The following is an 18,782-nucleotide window of genomic DNA, read 5'->3' on the forward strand; positions in this document are numbered from 1 at the left end:
TCTGTGTCTCTCTCTCTCTGCTGTGTCTCTCTCTCTCGCTGTGTCTCTCTCTCTCTCGCTGTGTCTCTCTCTCGCTGTGTCTCTCTCTCGCTGTGTCTCTCGCTGTTGCTCTCTCTCGCTGTTGCTCTCTCTCGCTGTCGCTCTCTCTCGCTGTCGCTCTCTCTCGCTGTGTCTCTCTCGCTGTCTCTCTCTCGCTGTCGCTCTCTCTCTTGTCGCTCTCTCTCGCTGTGTCTCTCTCTGTCGCTCTCTCTCGCTGTGTCTCTCTCTCTCTCGCTCGCTGTGTCTCTCTCTCTCGCTGTCGCTCTCTCTCGCTGTCGCTCTCTCTCGCTGTGTCTCTCTGTCGCTCTCTCTCTGTCGCTGTGTCTCTCGCTGTGCTCTCTCTCTCTGTCGCTCTCTCTCTCTGTGTCTCTCTCTCTCTCTCTGTCTGTGTCTCTCTCTCTCTGTGCGCTCTCTCTCTCTGTATCGCTCTCTCTCTCTGTCGCTGTTGCTCTCTCTCTCTGTCGCTCTCTCTCGCTGTCGCTCTCTCTCGCTGTCGCTCTCTCTCTCTGTCGCTCTCTCTCTCGCTGTCTCTCTCTCTCTGTCGCTCTCTCTCGCTGTGTCTCTCTCTCGCTGTGTCTCTCTCTCTCTCGCTGTGTCTCTCGCTGTTGCTCTCTCTCGCTGTTGCTCTCTCTCGCTGTTGCTCTCTCTCGCTGTGTCTCTCTCTCGCTGTCGTTCTCTCTCGCTGTCTCTCTCTCGCTGTCGTTCTCTCTCGCTGTCTCTCTCTCTCTGTCGCTGTGTCTCTCTCGCTGTGTCTCTCTCTCTCTCGCTGTGTCTCTCTCTCGCTGTGTCTCTCTCTCGCTGTGTCTCTCTCTCTCGCTGTGTCTCTCGCTGTGTGTCTCTCTCTCGCTGTGTCTCTCTCTCGCTGTGCTCTCTCTCGCTGTGTCTCTCTCGCTGTCGTTCTCTCTCGCTGTCTCTCTCTCTGTCGCTCTCTCTCTGTCTGCTCTCTCTCTGTCGTCTCTCTCTCTCTGTCGCTCTCTCTCGCTGTGTCTCTCTCTCTCTCTCGCTGTGTCTCTCTCTCTCTCGCTGTGTCTCTCGCTGTTGCTCTCTCTCGCTGTGTCTCTCTCGCTGTCGCTGTTCTCGCTGTGTCTCTCTCGCTGTCGGTCTCTCTCTCTCTCGCTGTCGTTCTCTCGCTGTCTCTCTCTCTCTGTCGCTGTGTCTCTCTGTCTCTCTCGCTGTGTCTCTCTCTCTCTCTCTCGCTGTGTCTCTCTCTCTCGCTGTGTCTCTCTCTCTCTCGCTGTGTCTCTCTCTCTCTCTCTCGCTGTGTCTCTCTCTCTCTCTCTCGCTGTGTCTCTCTCTCTCTCTCTCGCTGTGTCTCTCTCTCTCTCGCTGTGTCTCTCTCGCTGTGTCTCTCTCGCTGTGTCTCTCTCGCTGTGTCTCTCTCGCTGTGTCTCTCTCGCTGTGTCTCTCTCGCTGTGTCTCTCTCGCTGTGTCTCTCTCGCTGTCTCTCTCTCGCTGTGTCTCTCTCGCTGTGTCTCTCTCGCTGTCGTCTCTCTCGCTGTCGTTCTCTCTCGCTGTCGTTCTCTCTCGCTGTCTCTCTCTCTCTGTCGCTCTCTCTCGCTCTCTCTCGCTGTCTCTCTCTCTGTCTCTCTCGCTGTGTCGCTCTCTCTCTCTCTCTCGCTGTGTCGCTCTCTCTCTCTCTCTCTGTGTCGCTCTCTCTCTCTCTCGCTGTGTCGCTCTCTCTCTCTCGCTGTGTCGCTCTCTCTCTCGCTGTCCCTCTCGCCCCCCCCCAGACGTGTCTTCTGATGAGGCAGCAGCACGAGGCAGCAGCTCTTAATGCTGTCCAGCGTCTCCATTGGCAGCTGAAACTCCAGGAGCTGGAGCCAGTTGTGTACAAGTGCACCTCCATCTTCGAGATACCCGAGTTCTACATCCCCCTGGTGGAGGTCAACGACGACTTTGACCTCACGCCCATATGACCCGTGACCTTTAGGCTCGGACCGGAAGTCAGGGGACCGATGATTAGGAAGGATCATCTAGTGGCACATCTACCGGTGATGAAGAGATGGAGGGATGAAGGGATGGAAAACGTGAGGCACTTGGAACATGGATGTGTGTAGAGAGCACCACGTGTGTGTGTGTGTGTGTGTGTGTGTGTGTGTGTGTGTGTGTGAGCAGCACTTCTCAACATGTAGCTATTTTACCACTGAGCTCCTATGGTAGACACCACAGCCCTCCCTCCTACACCAAGTGGACTGGCCTTATCCTCCCTAGTGGCACACTGACTGCTTATTCTGTTCTGGACAGGCCTGGAGCTCCACCAAGGCTCGGGGGCCCGGACCATTCACTTACCCCAGGGGGCCAGGGCCCGAGGCTGGGTAAAGGTTGGGTCAGCGCCAGGTGCTGCTGTCTGCTGAGAGGAGAGCGTGCCAGAGAGAGACCAAGCATGGATACTATTCCCTATATATGGCACTATGTGAAGTGTATAGAAAATAGGGTGCACCTCCTGATGTTCCCTATGGAGTCGACCATCTCTCTGCCCTCCTGATGTTCCCTATGGAGTCGACCATCTCTCTGCCCTCCTGATGTTCCATATGGAGTCGACCATCTCTCTGCCCTCCTGATGTTCCCTATGGAGTCGACCATCTCTCTGCCCTCCTGATGTTCCCTATGGAGTCGACCATCTCTCTGCCCTCCTGATGTTCCCTATGGAGTCGACCATCTCTCTGCCCTCCTGATGTTCCCTATGGAGTCGACCATCTCTCTGCCCTCCTGATGTTCCCTATGGAGTCGACCATCTCTCTGCCCTCCTGATGTTCCCTATGGAGTCGACCATCTCTCTGCCCTCCTGATGTTCCCTATGGAGTCGACCATCTCTCTGCCCCTCCTGATGTTCCCTATGGAGTCGACCATCTCTCTGCACCTCCTGATGTTCCCTATGGAGTCGACCATCTCTCTGCCCTCCTGATGTTCCCTATGGAGTCGACCATCTCTCTGCCCTCCTGATGTTCCCTATGGAGTCACCATCTCTCTGCCCTCCTGATGTTCCCTATGGAGTCGACCATCTCTCTGCCCTCCTGATGTTCCCTATGGAGTCGACCATCTCTCTGCACCTCCTGATGTTCCCTATGGAGTCGACCATCTCTCTGCACCTCCTGATGTTTCCTATGGAGTCGACCATCTCTCTGCCCTCCTGATGTTCCCTATGGAGTCGACCATCTCTCTGCCCTCCTGATGTTCCCTATGGAGTTGACCATCTCTCTGCCCTCCTGATGTTCCCTATGGAGTCGACCATCTCTCTGCCCTCCTGATGTTCCCTATGGAGTCAACCATCTCTCTGCCCTCCTGATGTTCCCTATGGAGTCGACCATCTCTCTGCACCTCCTGATGTTCCCTATGGAGTCGACCATCTCTCTGCCCTCCTGATGTTCCCTATGGAGTCAACCATCTCTCTGCCCTCTGCACCTCCCTCTGCACCTCCCTCGAGCAGGGTTACAAAACAACAGGAGAAGGGGAAAAAAAAAACATTTAAATTCAGCTTTTGTTTTTAAGTGTTTATTACATCGTACACAGACTTGCTTTTTTAAATTATTTTCTACAGACAGATTGTGCATTTGTAAATAACCCATGTAATGATGGTTTGAAACTTGTACAGAAAAAATAACTAATAAATATTTTGATTGTAAAACTTTTTTTCTTTTTAGAAGTTTTCGTCTGTTTTAATGGACCAAAGTTTATTTTAAATTTTTATTGAGTCCGTGTGCTCTTTCTCTCTGTCAAGGTCCTTGTTGTTGTTACTGTTGTTGAAATCAATGTTGTTGGCGTAACTCTTTGAGAATGTCGGGGTCAGATTCTGTTGTTTCCTTTTGGTTCTATCATTTTTGTTTTGTTTTTTTGCTTTTTATTCCCATCTGGAGTTGGATCCACGCACCACATCAACGTGTTATTTCTTTGACTGGTGATTTGGATGCTGTTGACATTTGTAGCTCTTATTTCCTGATCCCAGAAGAAGCTCTACCGTGGACTGGTTTAACTGAAGTCACTCAGCTCTTTCCCCTCCTTTCGTTTTGTTCTTTCACAAACAAAGTTTGTCTGAAACCCTATTCCCTATATAGTGGACCCTATTCCCTATATAGTGCACTACTTTAGATCAGGGCCCTATGCAGGCTCTTGTCAAAAAGTATTGCAGACCTGCCAACCTGCGTGCAGTTTGCGTAACATAGTCAAAGTACTCTGCTATGAAAAACCACCTTAAAATACATATAAACAGGCTTCTAGTTTGCAGAATGAGGTTTTATTTTTATTTTTTTTACTCGACTGTCTGACATGGGGGCTGAGCCAATCAGGGGACTTGGGCGAATAGAACAGATTTTTAGCTTTACCCCCTCCAGCAAGATGGCAGCTCTCCACTTGGTCTGTTGATATCACTGATGGATGAGGAAAAAGATGGTATGAAAACATTTTCCGAAATTGTATGGTGTTAGTCAAGCACGTAATTATTATTTCATAGTTGGCTCCTTTGCTGAGGGGTGACTACGGCGAAGGTAGTTAGCTCCTTCGCTGAGGGGTCACTAAGGCAAAGGTAGTTAGCTCGCTGAGGGGTCACTACGGCAAAGGTAGTTAGCTCCTTCGAGGGGTCACTACGGCAAAGGTAGTTAGCTCCTTCGCTGAGGGGTCACTACGGCGAAGGTAGTTAGCTCCTTCGCTGAGGGGTCACTACGGCAAGGTAGGTGGCTCCTTCGCTGAGGGGTCACTACGGCGAAGGTCAGTTAGCTACAGCGTTTAGTCAACTAAGCGAGAACACTTTCTTGCCTGCACATTTTGATTTCCGTAGGTAGGGAGCGCATTAACGAGAAAAAGGAAACGGTGCGGTGTTGCTGAAGTTCAGTGCGCGTCGCTGTGTGGATGGAAACAGACATGGCAGAGAGCTGCTGTTTCCCGCTGATAACTTCCTACGAAGGAAGGCATGTCAGGCTGGTAAACATTAGCAGGCATTACGTAAACGACTACATTGCATCCAGTAATTTAATTATTCTGAATTTTCTCCACAAACAAAATGAAGAAGCCAGTTTACATTTGACTGACTATGGACATAGAGACAGTTATTTGTTGGAATAGTCATTACCGGGGTGGTGCAGTGTAAATGGTCTACGGCTGGGTTCAGATCCAGACTGTCGCTGCCGACTGTCACCAGGAGACCCATGGGGCGCCGCACAATTGGCCCAGCATCCTTAGGGGAGGGTTTGGCCGTGCAGGGATGTCCTTGTCCCGTCGCGCTCTAGCGGCTACGCTGGCAGACCGGGCGCAGTGCATGTTGGTCGCCAGGTGTACAGTGTTTCCTCCGACACATTGGTGCGGTTTGGCTTCCGGGTTAAGTGGGCATTATGTCAAGAAGCGGTGCGGCTTGGTTGGTTTGTTTTTCGGAGGACCACGGCTCTCGACCTTCGCCTCTCCCGAGTCCGTACGGGAGTTGCAGGGATTAGACTTAACTACCAATTGGATACCATGAAATTGGGGGGAAAGAAGAAAATTAGATTTACAAATACAAGAAAAGTCATTACCCCTAAATTGAACCTAGAAAAATGTGTTACTGAGACCACCACAATTTCATTTAAGAGCAAACACAAGACTTCTTGTTTGATTATAACTTAAGACTAGGTTTCAGGAGATGAGATACAGGTTTTTCAAAAATGCTCCAATTTCCTGCGGGGGAAGTTGACTGACCCCCCCCCACCACCACCACCACCACCCCAACCTTAGTCCTACATCAGCCCCACCTTGTCAGAAAGCCCTGATTTGTACATTTTTAAATGTATTTCCAGTTAGCTAGTGAAAGAAAAACAGCTAATTACCAAGTACCCATAGCTGGCTATAGCCTACAATTCCTCTTGAGGCATTCAACATCATTATTAGGCTTAAATCGGATTTGTTATGCCTATGATTTGAGCAGTCTGGGTGCCGTTGGGGTCTAGAGTGTCGCCACAGCCCTGAAGTGGTACTCATTTTAAAAAATATTCAAAGTTGTAGTGAACTATGCGGGCCGTGGTCTAAACTATATAGGGACTAGGGTACTGTTTTGGACACATCACTGCACCAGTTCCTCAACCTCGTGTGTGTTGTTCTTTTTAGGTGGTGTCTCGCACACATTAAAAGAATAACCATTTTGTTGTGGCAAAATTCTTCTATAGAAATAGGAGATGGAAAAAAAGCTAAACTTTTACAGTTTCGATGTGAGATCACAACAACAAAAACTATTTTTTCAACATATTGCCTTTTGAACGATCGTTCTAAAAATGTCTATTTTAATATTTTACTTGTTACATGACATGTACATATTTGTAATATATAATTGAATAAATTTTATTGGTTGTGAATTAAAATAATGTCTTGCTGGTTTTTTTGTGTCATCTCAACCTTTCTTTCTAGTGTCGTATTGCCAAACCGTTGCTATATAGCGTTTTATTAATTGTTACACTTTGCCAATTATGCACTTTCATCTACAAATACTTATACCACCCAGGCAGTTTACCCTTCAATGGATTCTTCCAGGTTAATTCTGAAATCCATCTGTATAACAAGAGACGCTGTGAAAACCTTCACACTGCTGCACCTCACATGGTCAATTCTCTATCAGATACAGAGGTACCATTCTTATCTTCATATTGCCAAAACCTCATCATCCCTCTAACTTCAAGCAAAGACTGGGGGTCAGCCTGATGAACCAAACTACCCAGTAATCTCCTCCATGGAGACTGGGGGTCAGCCTGATGAACCAAACTACCCAGTAATCTCCTCCATGAAGACTGGGGGTCAGCCTAATGGACCATGAAACTGGGGGTCAGCCTGATGAACCAAAATGTACCCAGTAATTTCCATGAAGACTGGGGGTTAGCCTGATGAACAAACTTACCCAGTAATCTCCTCCATGAAGACTGGGGGTCAGCCTGATCAACCAAACTTTTAGTAATTCCTCCATGAAGACTGGGGGTCAGCCTGATTTAACTACCCAGTAATCTCCTCCATGAAGACTTTGTCTGTCAGCCTGATGAAAAACAACCCTCAAATCTCCATGAAAACGCTGGGGTCAGTGATGAACCAAACGCAGCGACGTCCATGAAGACTGGGGGTCCGGCTGGTGTTTTAAACGTATTCAGGGAAGAGTGTTTATTCTTTTGAGCAAAATCTCTGCCGATGGCAGAACTGTGTCTTTCCAGTAGGTGGCGACATACACAAATCATTCCACTAATGACGAAAAATCTAGAACTGATTGTACAAAATCAAACTTATTTTTTGTAATACTAATGTGGTGTAGTAGATTGTCATATCAAATGCTTTTAGAATACAACAGGTGTTTACATACCTTACAGTGTCGCTTCTGAATACAACAGGTGAATAAACCTTAAACCCTGAAATGCTGAATGCAACAGGTGTAGTAGACCTTACAGTGAAATGCAATACAACAGGTGTTGATGAGTTACGGTGAAATGCTGAATACAACAGGGCAGGAGTAGTTTATTCTTTTGAGCAAAATCTGAATACAACTGTAGTAGACCTTTCAGTGAAATGCTGAATACAACAGGTGTAGTGAGACCTCCCAGTGAAATGCTAGAATACAAATCAAGTTGTATTTGACCATGTGAAGTGCTGAATACAACAGGTGTAGTAGACCTCACAGTGAAATGCTGAATACAACAGGTGTAGTAGACCTTACACTGAAATGCTGAATACAACAGGTGTAGTAGACCTTACAGTGAAATGCTGAATACAACAGGTGTAGTAGACCTCACAGTGAAATGCTGAATACAACAGGTGTAGTAGACCTTACAGTGAAATGCTGAATACAACAGGTGTAGGTAGACCTTACAGTGAAATGCTGAATACAACAGGTGTAGTAGACCTTACAGTGAAATGCTGAATACAACAGGTGTAGTAGACCTTACAGTGAAATGCTGAATACAACAGGTGTAGTAGACCTCACAGTGAAATGCTGAATACAACAGGTGTAGTAGACCTTACAGTGAAATGCTGAATACAACAGGTGTAGTAGACCTCAGAGTGAAATGCTGAATACAACAGGTGTAGTAGACCTCACAGTGAAATGCTGAATACAACAGGTGTAGTAGACCTCACAGTGAAATGCTGAATACAACAGGTGTAGTAGACGTTACAGTGAAATGCTGAATACAACAGGTGTAGTAGACCTCACAGTGAAATGCTGAATACAACAGGTGTAGTAGACCTCACAGTGAAATGCTGACTTACAAGTACTGAACCATCAATGCAGATTTAAGAAAATACCTAAAAATTATATATATTAAAATAAAAAGTAAGAAAAACAATAAGAAAAACAAATAATTATAGAGCAGCAGTAAATAACAATAGCGGGCAAAATCAAATCATCAAATCACATTTATTTATTTAGCCCTTCTTACATCAGCTGATATCACAAAGTGCTGTACAGAAACCCAGCCTAAAACCCCAAAACAGCAAGCAATGCAGGTGTAGAAGCACGGTGGCTAGGAAAAAGTCCCTAGAAAGGCCAAAACCTAGGAAGAAACCTATAGAGGAACCAGGCTATGTGGGGGTGGCCAGTCCTCTTCTGGCTGTGCCGGGTGGAGATTATAACAGAACATGGCCAAGATGTTCAAATGTTCAGAAACGACCAGCAGGGTCAAATAATAGTAATCACAGTGAACAGGTCAGGGTTCCATAGCCGCAGGCAGAACAGTTGAAACTGGAGCAGCAGCACGGCCAGGTGGACTTGGGACAACAAGGAGTCATCATGCCAGGTAGTCCTGAGGCATGGTCCTCCAAGAGAAAGAAAGAAAGAAAGAGAGAATTAGAGAAGCATAAAATTCACACAGGACACCGGATAAGACAGAGAAGTACTCCAGATATAACAAACTGACCCTAGCCCCCACACATAAACTACTGCAGCATAAATATTGGAGGCTGAGACAGGAGGGGTCAGGAGACACTGTGGCCACATCCGATGATACCCCCATACAGGGCCAAACAGGCAGGATATAACCCCACCCACTTTGCCAAAGCACAGCCCCCACACCCCTAGTGGGATATCTCTTTAGCCCTACAGAGTCAATGTGGAGGCTATATACAGGGTGTTACGGTACAGAGTCAATGTGGAGGCTATATGCAGGGTGTTACGGTAAGACACTGTGCAGACTATATACAGGGTGTTACGGTACAGAGTCAATGTGGAGGCTATATACAGGGTATTACGGTACAGATACAATGTGGAGGCTATTTACAGGGGTACTGTTACAGTGTCAATTGGGAGGCCCGGTACAGAGTCAATGTGGAGGCTATATACAGGAGGTACTGGTACAGAGTCAATGTGGAGGCTATATACAGGGTATTACGGTACAGATACAATGTGGAGGCTATTTACAGGGGGTACTGTTACAGTGTCAATTGGGAGGCTATATACACTGGTGTTCACAGAGTCAATGTGGAGGCTATATACAGGAGGTACTGACAGAGTCAATGTGGAGGCTATATACATATTACGGTACAGATACAATGTGGAGGCTATATACAGGGGTACTGGTACAGAGTCAATGTGGAGGCTATATACAGGAGGTACTGGTAAGAGTCAGTGGAGGCTATATACAGGGTATTACGGTACAGAGTCAATGTGGAGGCTATATACAGGGTGTTATGGTACAGAGTCAATGTGGAGGCTATATTGTACCGGTGCAGAGTCAATGTGGAGGCTATAAACAGGGGGTACCGGTACAGAGTCAATGTGGAGGCTATATACAGGGGGTACCGGTACAGAGTCAATGTGGAGATATCAGGGGGTCCGGTACAGAGTCAATGTGGAGGCTATATACAGGGGTTCTGGTACAGAGTCAATGTGGAGGCTATATACAGGGGGTACCAGTACAGAGTCAATGTGGAGGCTATATACAGGGGGTACCGGTACAGAGTCAATGTGGAGGCTATATACAGGGGGTACCGGTACAGAGTCAATGTGGAGGCTATATACAGGGGGTACAGAGTCAATGTGGAGGCTATATACAGGGGGTACCGTCAATGTGGAGGCTATATACAGGGGGTACCGGTAGAGTCAATGTGGAGGCTATATACAGAGTCAATGTGGAGGCTATATACAGGGGGTACACAGAGTCAATGTGGAGGCTATATACAGGGGTACACAGAGTCAATGTGGAGGCTATATACAGGGTGTTACGGTACAGAGTCAATGTGTAGGCTATATACAGGGGGGTACCGGTACAGAGTCAATGTGGAGGCTATATACAGGGGGGTACTGGTACAGAGTCAATGTGGAGGCTATATACAGGGGGGTACTGGTACAGAGTCAATGTGCGGGGCGCCGGTTCGTCGTCGTAATTGAGATAGTATGTACATGCACTTAGGGTTGTTATTGTGGCTATGCATTGATAATAACAGACTAGTAGCAGTGTAGGGTGGGTGGGCCTTCCTCGACACCGCCTTCCTCCTTTAGGGCCTTCCTCTGACACCGCCTGGTATAGAGGTCCTATGGCAGTGGGCCCCTGTATTGTACAACACAGAGTGCCTTGTCGGAGGCCAAGCAGTTGCCTTACCAGGCAGTGATGCAACCAATCAGGATGCTTACGATGGTGCAGCTGTTGAACCTCTTGAGAATCTGAGTTCCCATGCCAAATCTTTCCAGTCTCCTGAGGGGGAATAGGTTTTGTCGTGCCCTCTTCATGACTGCCTTGGTGTTTTGGACCATGATATTTTGTTGGTGATGTGGACACCAAGGAACTTGAAGCTCTCAACCTGCTCCACTACAGCCCCGCTGATGAGAATGGGGGCGTTCCTCTTTTTCCCTGTAGTCCACAATCATCTCCTGTTATAAATTATGTTACGTTTATTTTTTTTTATTGTATTTTAGCTTTATTTAACCAGGAAGGCCATTTGGAGAACAAGTTGATTGCTGTTATAGTGGGTTCAACCAGACGCTGCTGTTATAGTGGGTTCAACCAGACGTTGCTGTTATAGTGGGTTCAACCAGACGTTGCTGTTATAGTGGGTTCAACCAGACGTTGCTGTTATAGTGGGTTCAACCAGACGTTGCTGTTATAGTGGGTTCAACCAGACGTTGCTGTTATAGTGGGTTCAACCAGACGTTGCTGTTATAGTGGGTTCAACCAGACGCTGCTGTTATAGTGGGTTCAACCAGACGTTGCTGTTATAGTGGGTTCAACCAGACTTTGCTGTTATAGTGGGTTCAACCAGACGTTTGCTGTTATAGTGGGTTCAACCAGGCGTTGCTGTTATAGTGGGTTCAACCAGACGTTGCTGTTATAGTGGGTTCAACCAGACGTTGCTGTTATAGTGGGTTCAACCAGACGTTGCTGTTATAGTGGGTTCAACCAGACGTTGCTGTTATAGTGGGTTCAACTAGACGTTGCTGTTATAGTGGGTTCAAGCAGACGCTGCTGTTATAGTGGGTTCAACCAGACGTTGCTGTTATAGTGGGTTCAACCAGACGCTACTGTTATAGTGGGTTCAACCAGACGTTGTGCTCCTGGATTGATCTGTCATGTACTGAGTTGTTATATTGCCTACCTTCCCCTACAATAGAAACCCTGGTTCGAATCCAGGCTGTATCACAACCAGCTATGATTGGGAGTCCCATAGGGCGGTGCATAATTGGCCTAGCGTTGTCCGGTTTTGGCCGGCATAGCCTATACCGCTACTTGATGGCTTCTGGCCCTTTCACACCTGAAGAGCACCGTAGGTTGGAACTGCTCACTATGATGACTACAATAACAAATGGTTGCCTTATGGGGAGTTTTATGGCTGGGGGAAAGGTTTGTGTCAGGCTTGACAATCGTTAAGATTTTACTCAGTGGTTCAGTTTCTATACATTAGAAGTCCGTGAGGACATTGGGGAATTATTATTTTATCAATTCAACGTTGCCCATAGTATCTGGACTCTGACTTGACAATATTGTGAAACAAGACAGGAGTGTTTTGAGCACATTTACCTTCATGCATCGGGTTTTTAACGGTATAGTAAAAGGAGTCTATATTTCTCCTCCTCCTGACCCCTGAGTTGCTGGCTTCTGTTATCTTGAAGAGCTGCCCAGCCCCGCCACGCCTCACTGATTTGTGTCTCTTCGTTCTGCCTACGCTACTGGTCCAGCCAGCCGTCTCCAGTCCAACTAACTGCTTAGTTCCTGGATCATGTTAAAAAGGACGCTGTATCTGTAAGGCGCCCGACTGTCTGCGGCGTTGTGGCTGAGAAACTGACGCCCTCCGACTGCACGGTTATTATAGACGGCATAGTTTCATCCTGGACCTTGTGAGGAAAGCGGCGGTGTTGGATTTAAAGGGGGTACAGCCGTCAATCAAACGGAAGGATTCGAACCATTGTAACGGTAAATATGAATGATCTCGTTTTGACTCTTGTGGCGTATGCTACTTGATCGGTGTTGTGCGTGCGAGGAAAACGTTAGGTAGCGGTTTGAGGGAGCGTTTTTGTGCCCGAGGTAGAGAAAGGTAGGTTATCTACTGTTAGTGCAAGTGTAATTAACGAAATGACTCTAATTTGTGGATTTCGGTGTAATTAACACAATTTCTAACTTGTGGTTTTCAACAGCGATCTTTTCCTCTGTCCGTTGTGACAAAAAATGACTAACGTTAGTCAAACAACTCCCGTTAGAAAATAATGCATGTCAACTTAGGACAGATGCTTTCCTGTAGGCAACTACAATATATTGAAATGATGAAAACATAACATATTTGAGGTCATCACAGCTAAGAAATTATTATTTGTTACATATAATACAGGCAACATTATTATCAATGTTTAGCAGCACGATTGGATTTCAAAACAATCATGTTTGAGTTATTGAACTTATATATAAGCTTTATCTTTCCCCTATAAAGGTTGTCATAGATCATTTTTTTTGTCTCTTGTTATAGACAATTCAAATTCACCACGTTATTTTAGCACCATCAAAGCTGTCTGTGTTCTGTCTGTAAGTCCAATGTACCTTCAGACTGTACAATATTCTGTCTAACTGTACACCCCTGTCTGTCTGGAATATGTCTATAGACCCCCTGTCTGTCTGGAATATGTCTATAGACCCCCTGTCTGTCTGGAATATGTCTATAGACCCCCTGTCTGTCTGGTATATGTCTATAGACCCCCTGTCTGTCTGGTATATGTCTATAGACCCCCTGTCTGGTATATGTCTATAGACCCCCTGTCTGTCTATATGTCTATAGACCTCCTGTCTGTCTGGTATATGTCTATAGACCCCCTGTCTGTCTGGTATATGTCTATAGACCCCCTGTCTGTCTGGTATATGTCTATAGACCCCCTGTCTGTCTGGTATATGTCTATAGACCCCCCTGTCTGTCTGGTATATGTCTATAGACCCCCTGTCTGTCTGGTATATGTCTATAGACCCCCTGTCTGTCTGGTATATGTCTATAGACCCCCTGTCTGTCTGGTATATGTCTATAGACCCCCCTGTCTGTCTGGTATATGTCTATAGACCCCCATGTCTGTCTGGTATATGTCTATAGACCCCCTTGTCTGTCTGGTATATGTCTATAGACCCCCTGTCTGTCTGGTATATGTCTATAGACCCCCTGTCTGTCTGGTATATGTCTATAGACCTCCCGTCTGTCTGGTATATGTCTATAGACCCCCTGTCTGTCTGGTATATGTCTATAGACCCCCCTGTCTGTCTGGTATATGTCTATAGACCCCCTGTCTGTCTGGTATATGTCTATAGACCCCCTGTCTGTCTGGTATATGTTTATAGACCCCACTGTCTGTCTGGTATATGTCTATAGACCCCCTGTCTGTCTGGTATATGTCTATAGACCCCCTGTCTGTCTGGTATATGTATATAGACCCCACTGTCTGTCTGGTATATGTTTATAGACCCCCCTGTCTGTCTGGTATATGTCTATAGACCCCCTGTCTGTCTGGTATATGTCTATAGACCCCACTGTCTGTCTGGTATATGTCTATAGACCCCCCTGTCTGTCTGGTATATGTCTATAGACCTCCCTGTCTGTCTGGTATATGTCTATAGACCCCCTGTCTGTCTGGTATATGTCTATAGACCCCCTGTCTGTCTGGTATATGTCTATAGACCCCCTGTCTGTCTGGTATATGTCTATAGACCCCCTGTCTGTCTGGTATATGTCTATAGACCCCCTTGTCTAGTATATGTCTATAGACCCCCTGTCTGGTATATGTCTATAGACCCCACTGTCTGTCTGGTATATGTCTATAGACCCCCTGTCTGTCTGGTATATGTCTATAGACCCCCTGTCTGTCTGGTATATGTCTATAGACCCCCTGTCTGTCTGGTATATGTCTATAGACCCCCTGTCTGTCTGGTATATGTCTATAGACCTCCCTGTCTGTCTGGTATATGTCTATAGACCCCCTGTCTGTCTGGTATATGTCTATAGACCCCCTGTCTGTCTGGTATATGTCTATAGACCCCCTTGTCTAGTATATGTCTATAGACCCCCTGTCTGGTATATGTCTATAGACCCCCCTGTCTGTCTGGTATATGTCTATAGACCCCCCTGTCTGTCTGGTATATGTCTATAGACCCCCTGTCTGTCTGGTATATGTCTATATACCTGTCTGTCTGTCTGGTATATGTCCCCCCTGTCTGTCTGGTATATGTCTATAGACCCCCTGTCTGTCTGGTATATGTCTATAGACCCCCTGTCTGGTATATGTCTATAGACCCCCTGTCTGTCTGGTATATGTCTATAGACCCCCTGTCTGTCTGGTATATGTCCCCCTGTCTGGTATATGTCTATAGACCTGTCTGTCTGTCTGGTATATGTCTATAGACCCCCTGTCTGTCTGGTATATGTCTATAGACCCCCTGTCTGTCTGGTATATGTCTATAGACCCCCTGTCTGTCTGGTATATGTCTATAGACCTCCCTGTCTGTCTGGTATATGTCTATAGACCCCCTTGTCTGTCTGGTATATGTCTATAGACCCCCTGTCTGTCTGGTATATGTCTATAGACCTCCTGTCTGGTATATGTCTCCCCCTGTCTGTCTGGTATATGTCTATAGACCCCCTGTCTGTCTGGTATATGTCTATAGACCCCCAGTCTGTCTGGTATATGTTTATAGACCTCCTGTCTGTCTGGTATATGTCTATAGACCCCCTTGTCTGTCTGGTATATGTCTATAGACCTCCCTGTCTGTATATGTCTGACCCCCTGTCTGGTATATGTCTATAGACCCCCTGTCTGTCTGGTATATGTCTATAGACCCCCTGTCTGTCTGGTATATGTCTATAGACCCCCAGTCTGTCTGGTATATGTCTATAGACCTCTCTGTCTGTCTGGTATATGTCTATAGACCCCCTGTCTGTCTGGTATATGTCTATAGACCCCCTTGTCTGTCTGGTATATGTTTATAGACCTCCCTGTCTGTCTGGTATATGTCTATAGACCCCCTGTCTGTCTGGTATATGTCTATAGACCCCCTGTCTGTCTGGTATATGTCTATAGACCCCCTGTCTGGTATATGTCTATAGACCCCCTGTCTGTCTGGTATATGTCTATAGACCTGTCTGTCTGTCTGGTATATGTCTATAGACCCCCTGTCTGTCTGGTATATGTCTATAGACCCCACTGTCTGTCTGGTATATGTCTATAGACCCCCTGTCTGTCTGGTATATGTCTATAGACCCCCTGTCTGTCTGGTATATGTCTATAGACCCCCTGTCTGTCTGGTATATGTCTATAGACCCCCTGTCTGTCTATGTCTGACCCCCTTGTCTATATATGTCTATAGACCCCCTGTCTGTCTGGTATATGTCTATAGACCCCCTGTCTGTCTGGTATATGTTTATAGACCCCCTGTCTGTCTGGTATATGTCTATAGACCCCCTGTCTGTCTGGTATATGTCTATAGACGCCCCTGTCTGTCTGGTATATGTCTATAGACCCCCAGTCTGTCTGTATATGTCTATAGACCCCCTGTCTGTCTGGTATATGTCTATAGACCCCCTGTCTGTCTGGTATATGTCTATAGACCCCCTGTCTGTCTGGTATATGTCTATAGACCCCTGTCTGTCTGGTATATGTCTATAGACCCCACTGTCTGTCTGGTATATGTCTATAGACCCCCTGTCTGTCTGGTATATGTCTATAGACCCCCTAGTATATGTCTATAGACCCCTGTCTGGTATATGTCTATAGACCCCCTGTCTGTCTGGTATATGTCTATAGACCCCCTGTCTGTCTGGTATATGTCTATAGACCCCCTGTCTGTCTGGTATATGTCTATAGACCCCCTGTCTGTCTGGTATATGTCTATAGACCCCCTGTCTGTCTGGTATATGTCTATAGACCCCCTGTCTGTCTGGTATATGTCTATAGACCCCCTGTCTGTCTGGTATATGTCTGTCTGGTATATGTCTATAGACCCCCTGTCTGTCTGGTATATGTCTATAGACCCCCTGTCTGTCTGGTATATGTCTATAGACCTCCCTGTCTGTCTGGTATATGTCTATAGACCTCCCTGTCTGTCTGGTATATGTCTATAGACCCCCTGTCTGGTATATGTCTATAGACCTCCCTGTCTGGTATATGTCTATAGACCCCCTGTCTGTCTGGTATATGTCTATAGACCCCCTGTCTGGTATATGTCTATAGACCTGTCTGTCTGGTATATGTCTATAGACCCCCCTGTCTGTCTGGTATATGTCTATAGACCCCCTATCTGTCTGGTATATGTCTATAGACCCCCTGTCTGTCTGGTATATGTCTATAGACCCCCCTGTCTGTCTGGTATATGTCTATAGACCCCCTTGTCTGTCTGGTATATGTCTATAGACCCCCTGTCTGTCTGGTATATGTCTATAGACCTGTCTGTCAGTCTTCTGGTATATGTCTATAGACCCCCTATCTGTCTGGTATATGTCTATAGACCCCCTGTCTGTCTGGTATATGTCTATAGACCCCCTGTCTGTCTGGTATATGTCTATAGACCCCCAGTCTGTCTGGTATATGTCTATAGACCTCCCTGTCTGTCTGGTATATGTCTATAGACCCCCTTGTCTGTCTGGTATATGTCTATAGACCTGTCTGTCTGTCTGGTATATGTCTATAGACCCCCCTGTCTGGTATATGTCTATAGACCCCCAGTCTGTCTGGTATATGTCTATATACCCCCAGTCTGTCTGGTATATGTCTATAGACCTGTCTTGTGTTATTGATTTAAACACACACACCTCCCACACTGGTATCCCACCTCCATATGTCATCCCCCTCCTCCACACTCATCACACCTCCACACTCATCCCACCTCCTGATACACTCATCCCCCCTCCTCCACACTCATCCCTCCTCCACACTCATCCCACCTCACTTAAACCCACCCTCCACACTCATCCCACCTCCACACTCATCCCTCCTCCACACTCATCCCACCTCCACACTCATCCCTCCTCCACACTCATCCCTCCTCCACACTCATCCCTCCTCCACACTCATCCCACCTCCACACTCATCCCACCTCCACACTCATCCCACCTCCACACTCATCCCACCTCCACACTCATCCCTCCTCCACACTCATCCCTCCTCCACACTCATCCCACCTCCACACTCATCCCACCTCCACACTCATCCCACCTCCACACTCATTCCACCTCCCAGCACTGACACCATTTTTCTTACGTTGACCCAGGTGGACAGACAGACAGTGTGTTGCTGTGTGTGCGTGTGGAGACAACCGGACCGCCAGGTGTGTGTGTCCAGCCTACTAGCTGACTGTCAGGATGAGGCCTGGTCAGCTGTATGTTCTGGTTCCAGCCTCCGTTGCCCTCCTCCTCCTCCTCCTGGTCCTATCAGAACCATCTCAGACCAGCGCCTGCAACAAGGCCCTCTGCGCCTCGGATGTCAGCAAGTGTCTCATACAGGTGAAGTGTGTCCTTGTCCGTGTGTGTGTGTGTGTGTGTGTGTGTGTGTGTGTGTGTGTGTGTGTGTGTGTGTGTGTGTGTGTGTGTGTGTGTGTGTGTGTGTGTGTGTGTGTGTGTGTGTGTGTGTGTGTGTGTGTGTGTGTGTGTGTGTGCGTGCAGGGGCGGACTGTGACAAAAACTCTGCCCTGGCATTTTAGCCACACCAACCAACATCCCAAGCTGTCTTTAAGATGTCTGCATGTCTTTAAGATGTCTACATGTCTTTAAGATGTCTGCATGTCTTTAAGATGTCTGCATGTCTTTAAGATGTCTGCATGTCTTTAAGATGTCTGCATGTCTTTAAGATGTCTGCATGTCTTTAAGATGTCTACATGTCTTTAAGATGTCTACATGTCTTTAAGATGTCTACATGTCTTTAAGATGTCTACATGTCTTTAAGATGTCTGCATGTCTTTAAGATGTCTACATGTCTACATGTCTTTAAGATGTCTACATGTCTACATGTCTTTAAGATGTCTGCATGTCTTTAAGATGTCTACATGTCTTTAAGATGTCTGCATGTCTTTAAGATGTCTGCATGTCTACATGTCTACATGTCTACATGTCTTTAAGATGTCTGCATGTCTACATGTCTACATGTCTACATGTCTTTAAGATGTCTGCATGTCTTTAAGATGTCTACATGTCTTTAAGATGTCTGCATGTCTTTAAGATGTCTGCATGTCTACATGTCTACATGTCTTTAAGATGTCTGCATGTCTTTAAGATGTCTACATGTCTTTAAGATGTCTACATGTCTTTAAGATGTCTACATGTCTTTAAGATGTCTACATGTCTTTAAGATGTCTGCATGTCTTTAAGAT

General features: G+C 46.6%; 2 protein-coding genes across 2 annotated transcripts in view; both read left to right on the forward strand.

The window, feature by feature from the left end:
- LOC135518641 (ankyrin repeat domain-containing protein 12-like) overlaps positions 1-2,986 on the forward strand; it is a 66,559-nt gene extending 63,573 nt beyond the window's left edge. The window contains 1 exon segment of the mRNA XM_064943790.1: positions 1,770-2,986. Within this exon segment, the coding sequence (XP_064799862.1) occupies positions 1,770-1,955 (186 nt within the window). The 3' untranslated portion in view covers positions 1,956-2,986.
- A 9,131-nt stretch (positions 2,987-12,117) lies between these two features.
- Positions 12,118-18,782, forward strand: part of LOC135509019 (twisted gastrulation protein homolog 1-A-like) — a 44,679-nt gene continuing 38,014 nt past the window's right edge. The window contains exons 1-2 of the mRNA XM_064929310.1: positions 12,118-12,371; positions 17,688-17,919. Of these exons, the coding sequence (XP_064785382.1) occupies positions 17,779-17,919 (141 nt within the window). The 5' untranslated portion in view covers positions 12,118-12,371; positions 17,688-17,778. The remainder of the gene's footprint in view (positions 12,372-17,687; positions 17,920-18,782) is intronic.

This window comes from Oncorhynchus masou, chromosome 3, assembly GCF_036934945.1.
Source record: "Oncorhynchus masou masou isolate Uvic2021 chromosome 3, UVic_Omas_1.1, whole genome shotgun sequence".
Taxonomy (NCBI): Eukaryota; Metazoa; Chordata; class Actinopteri; order Salmoniformes; family Salmonidae; genus Oncorhynchus; species Oncorhynchus masou.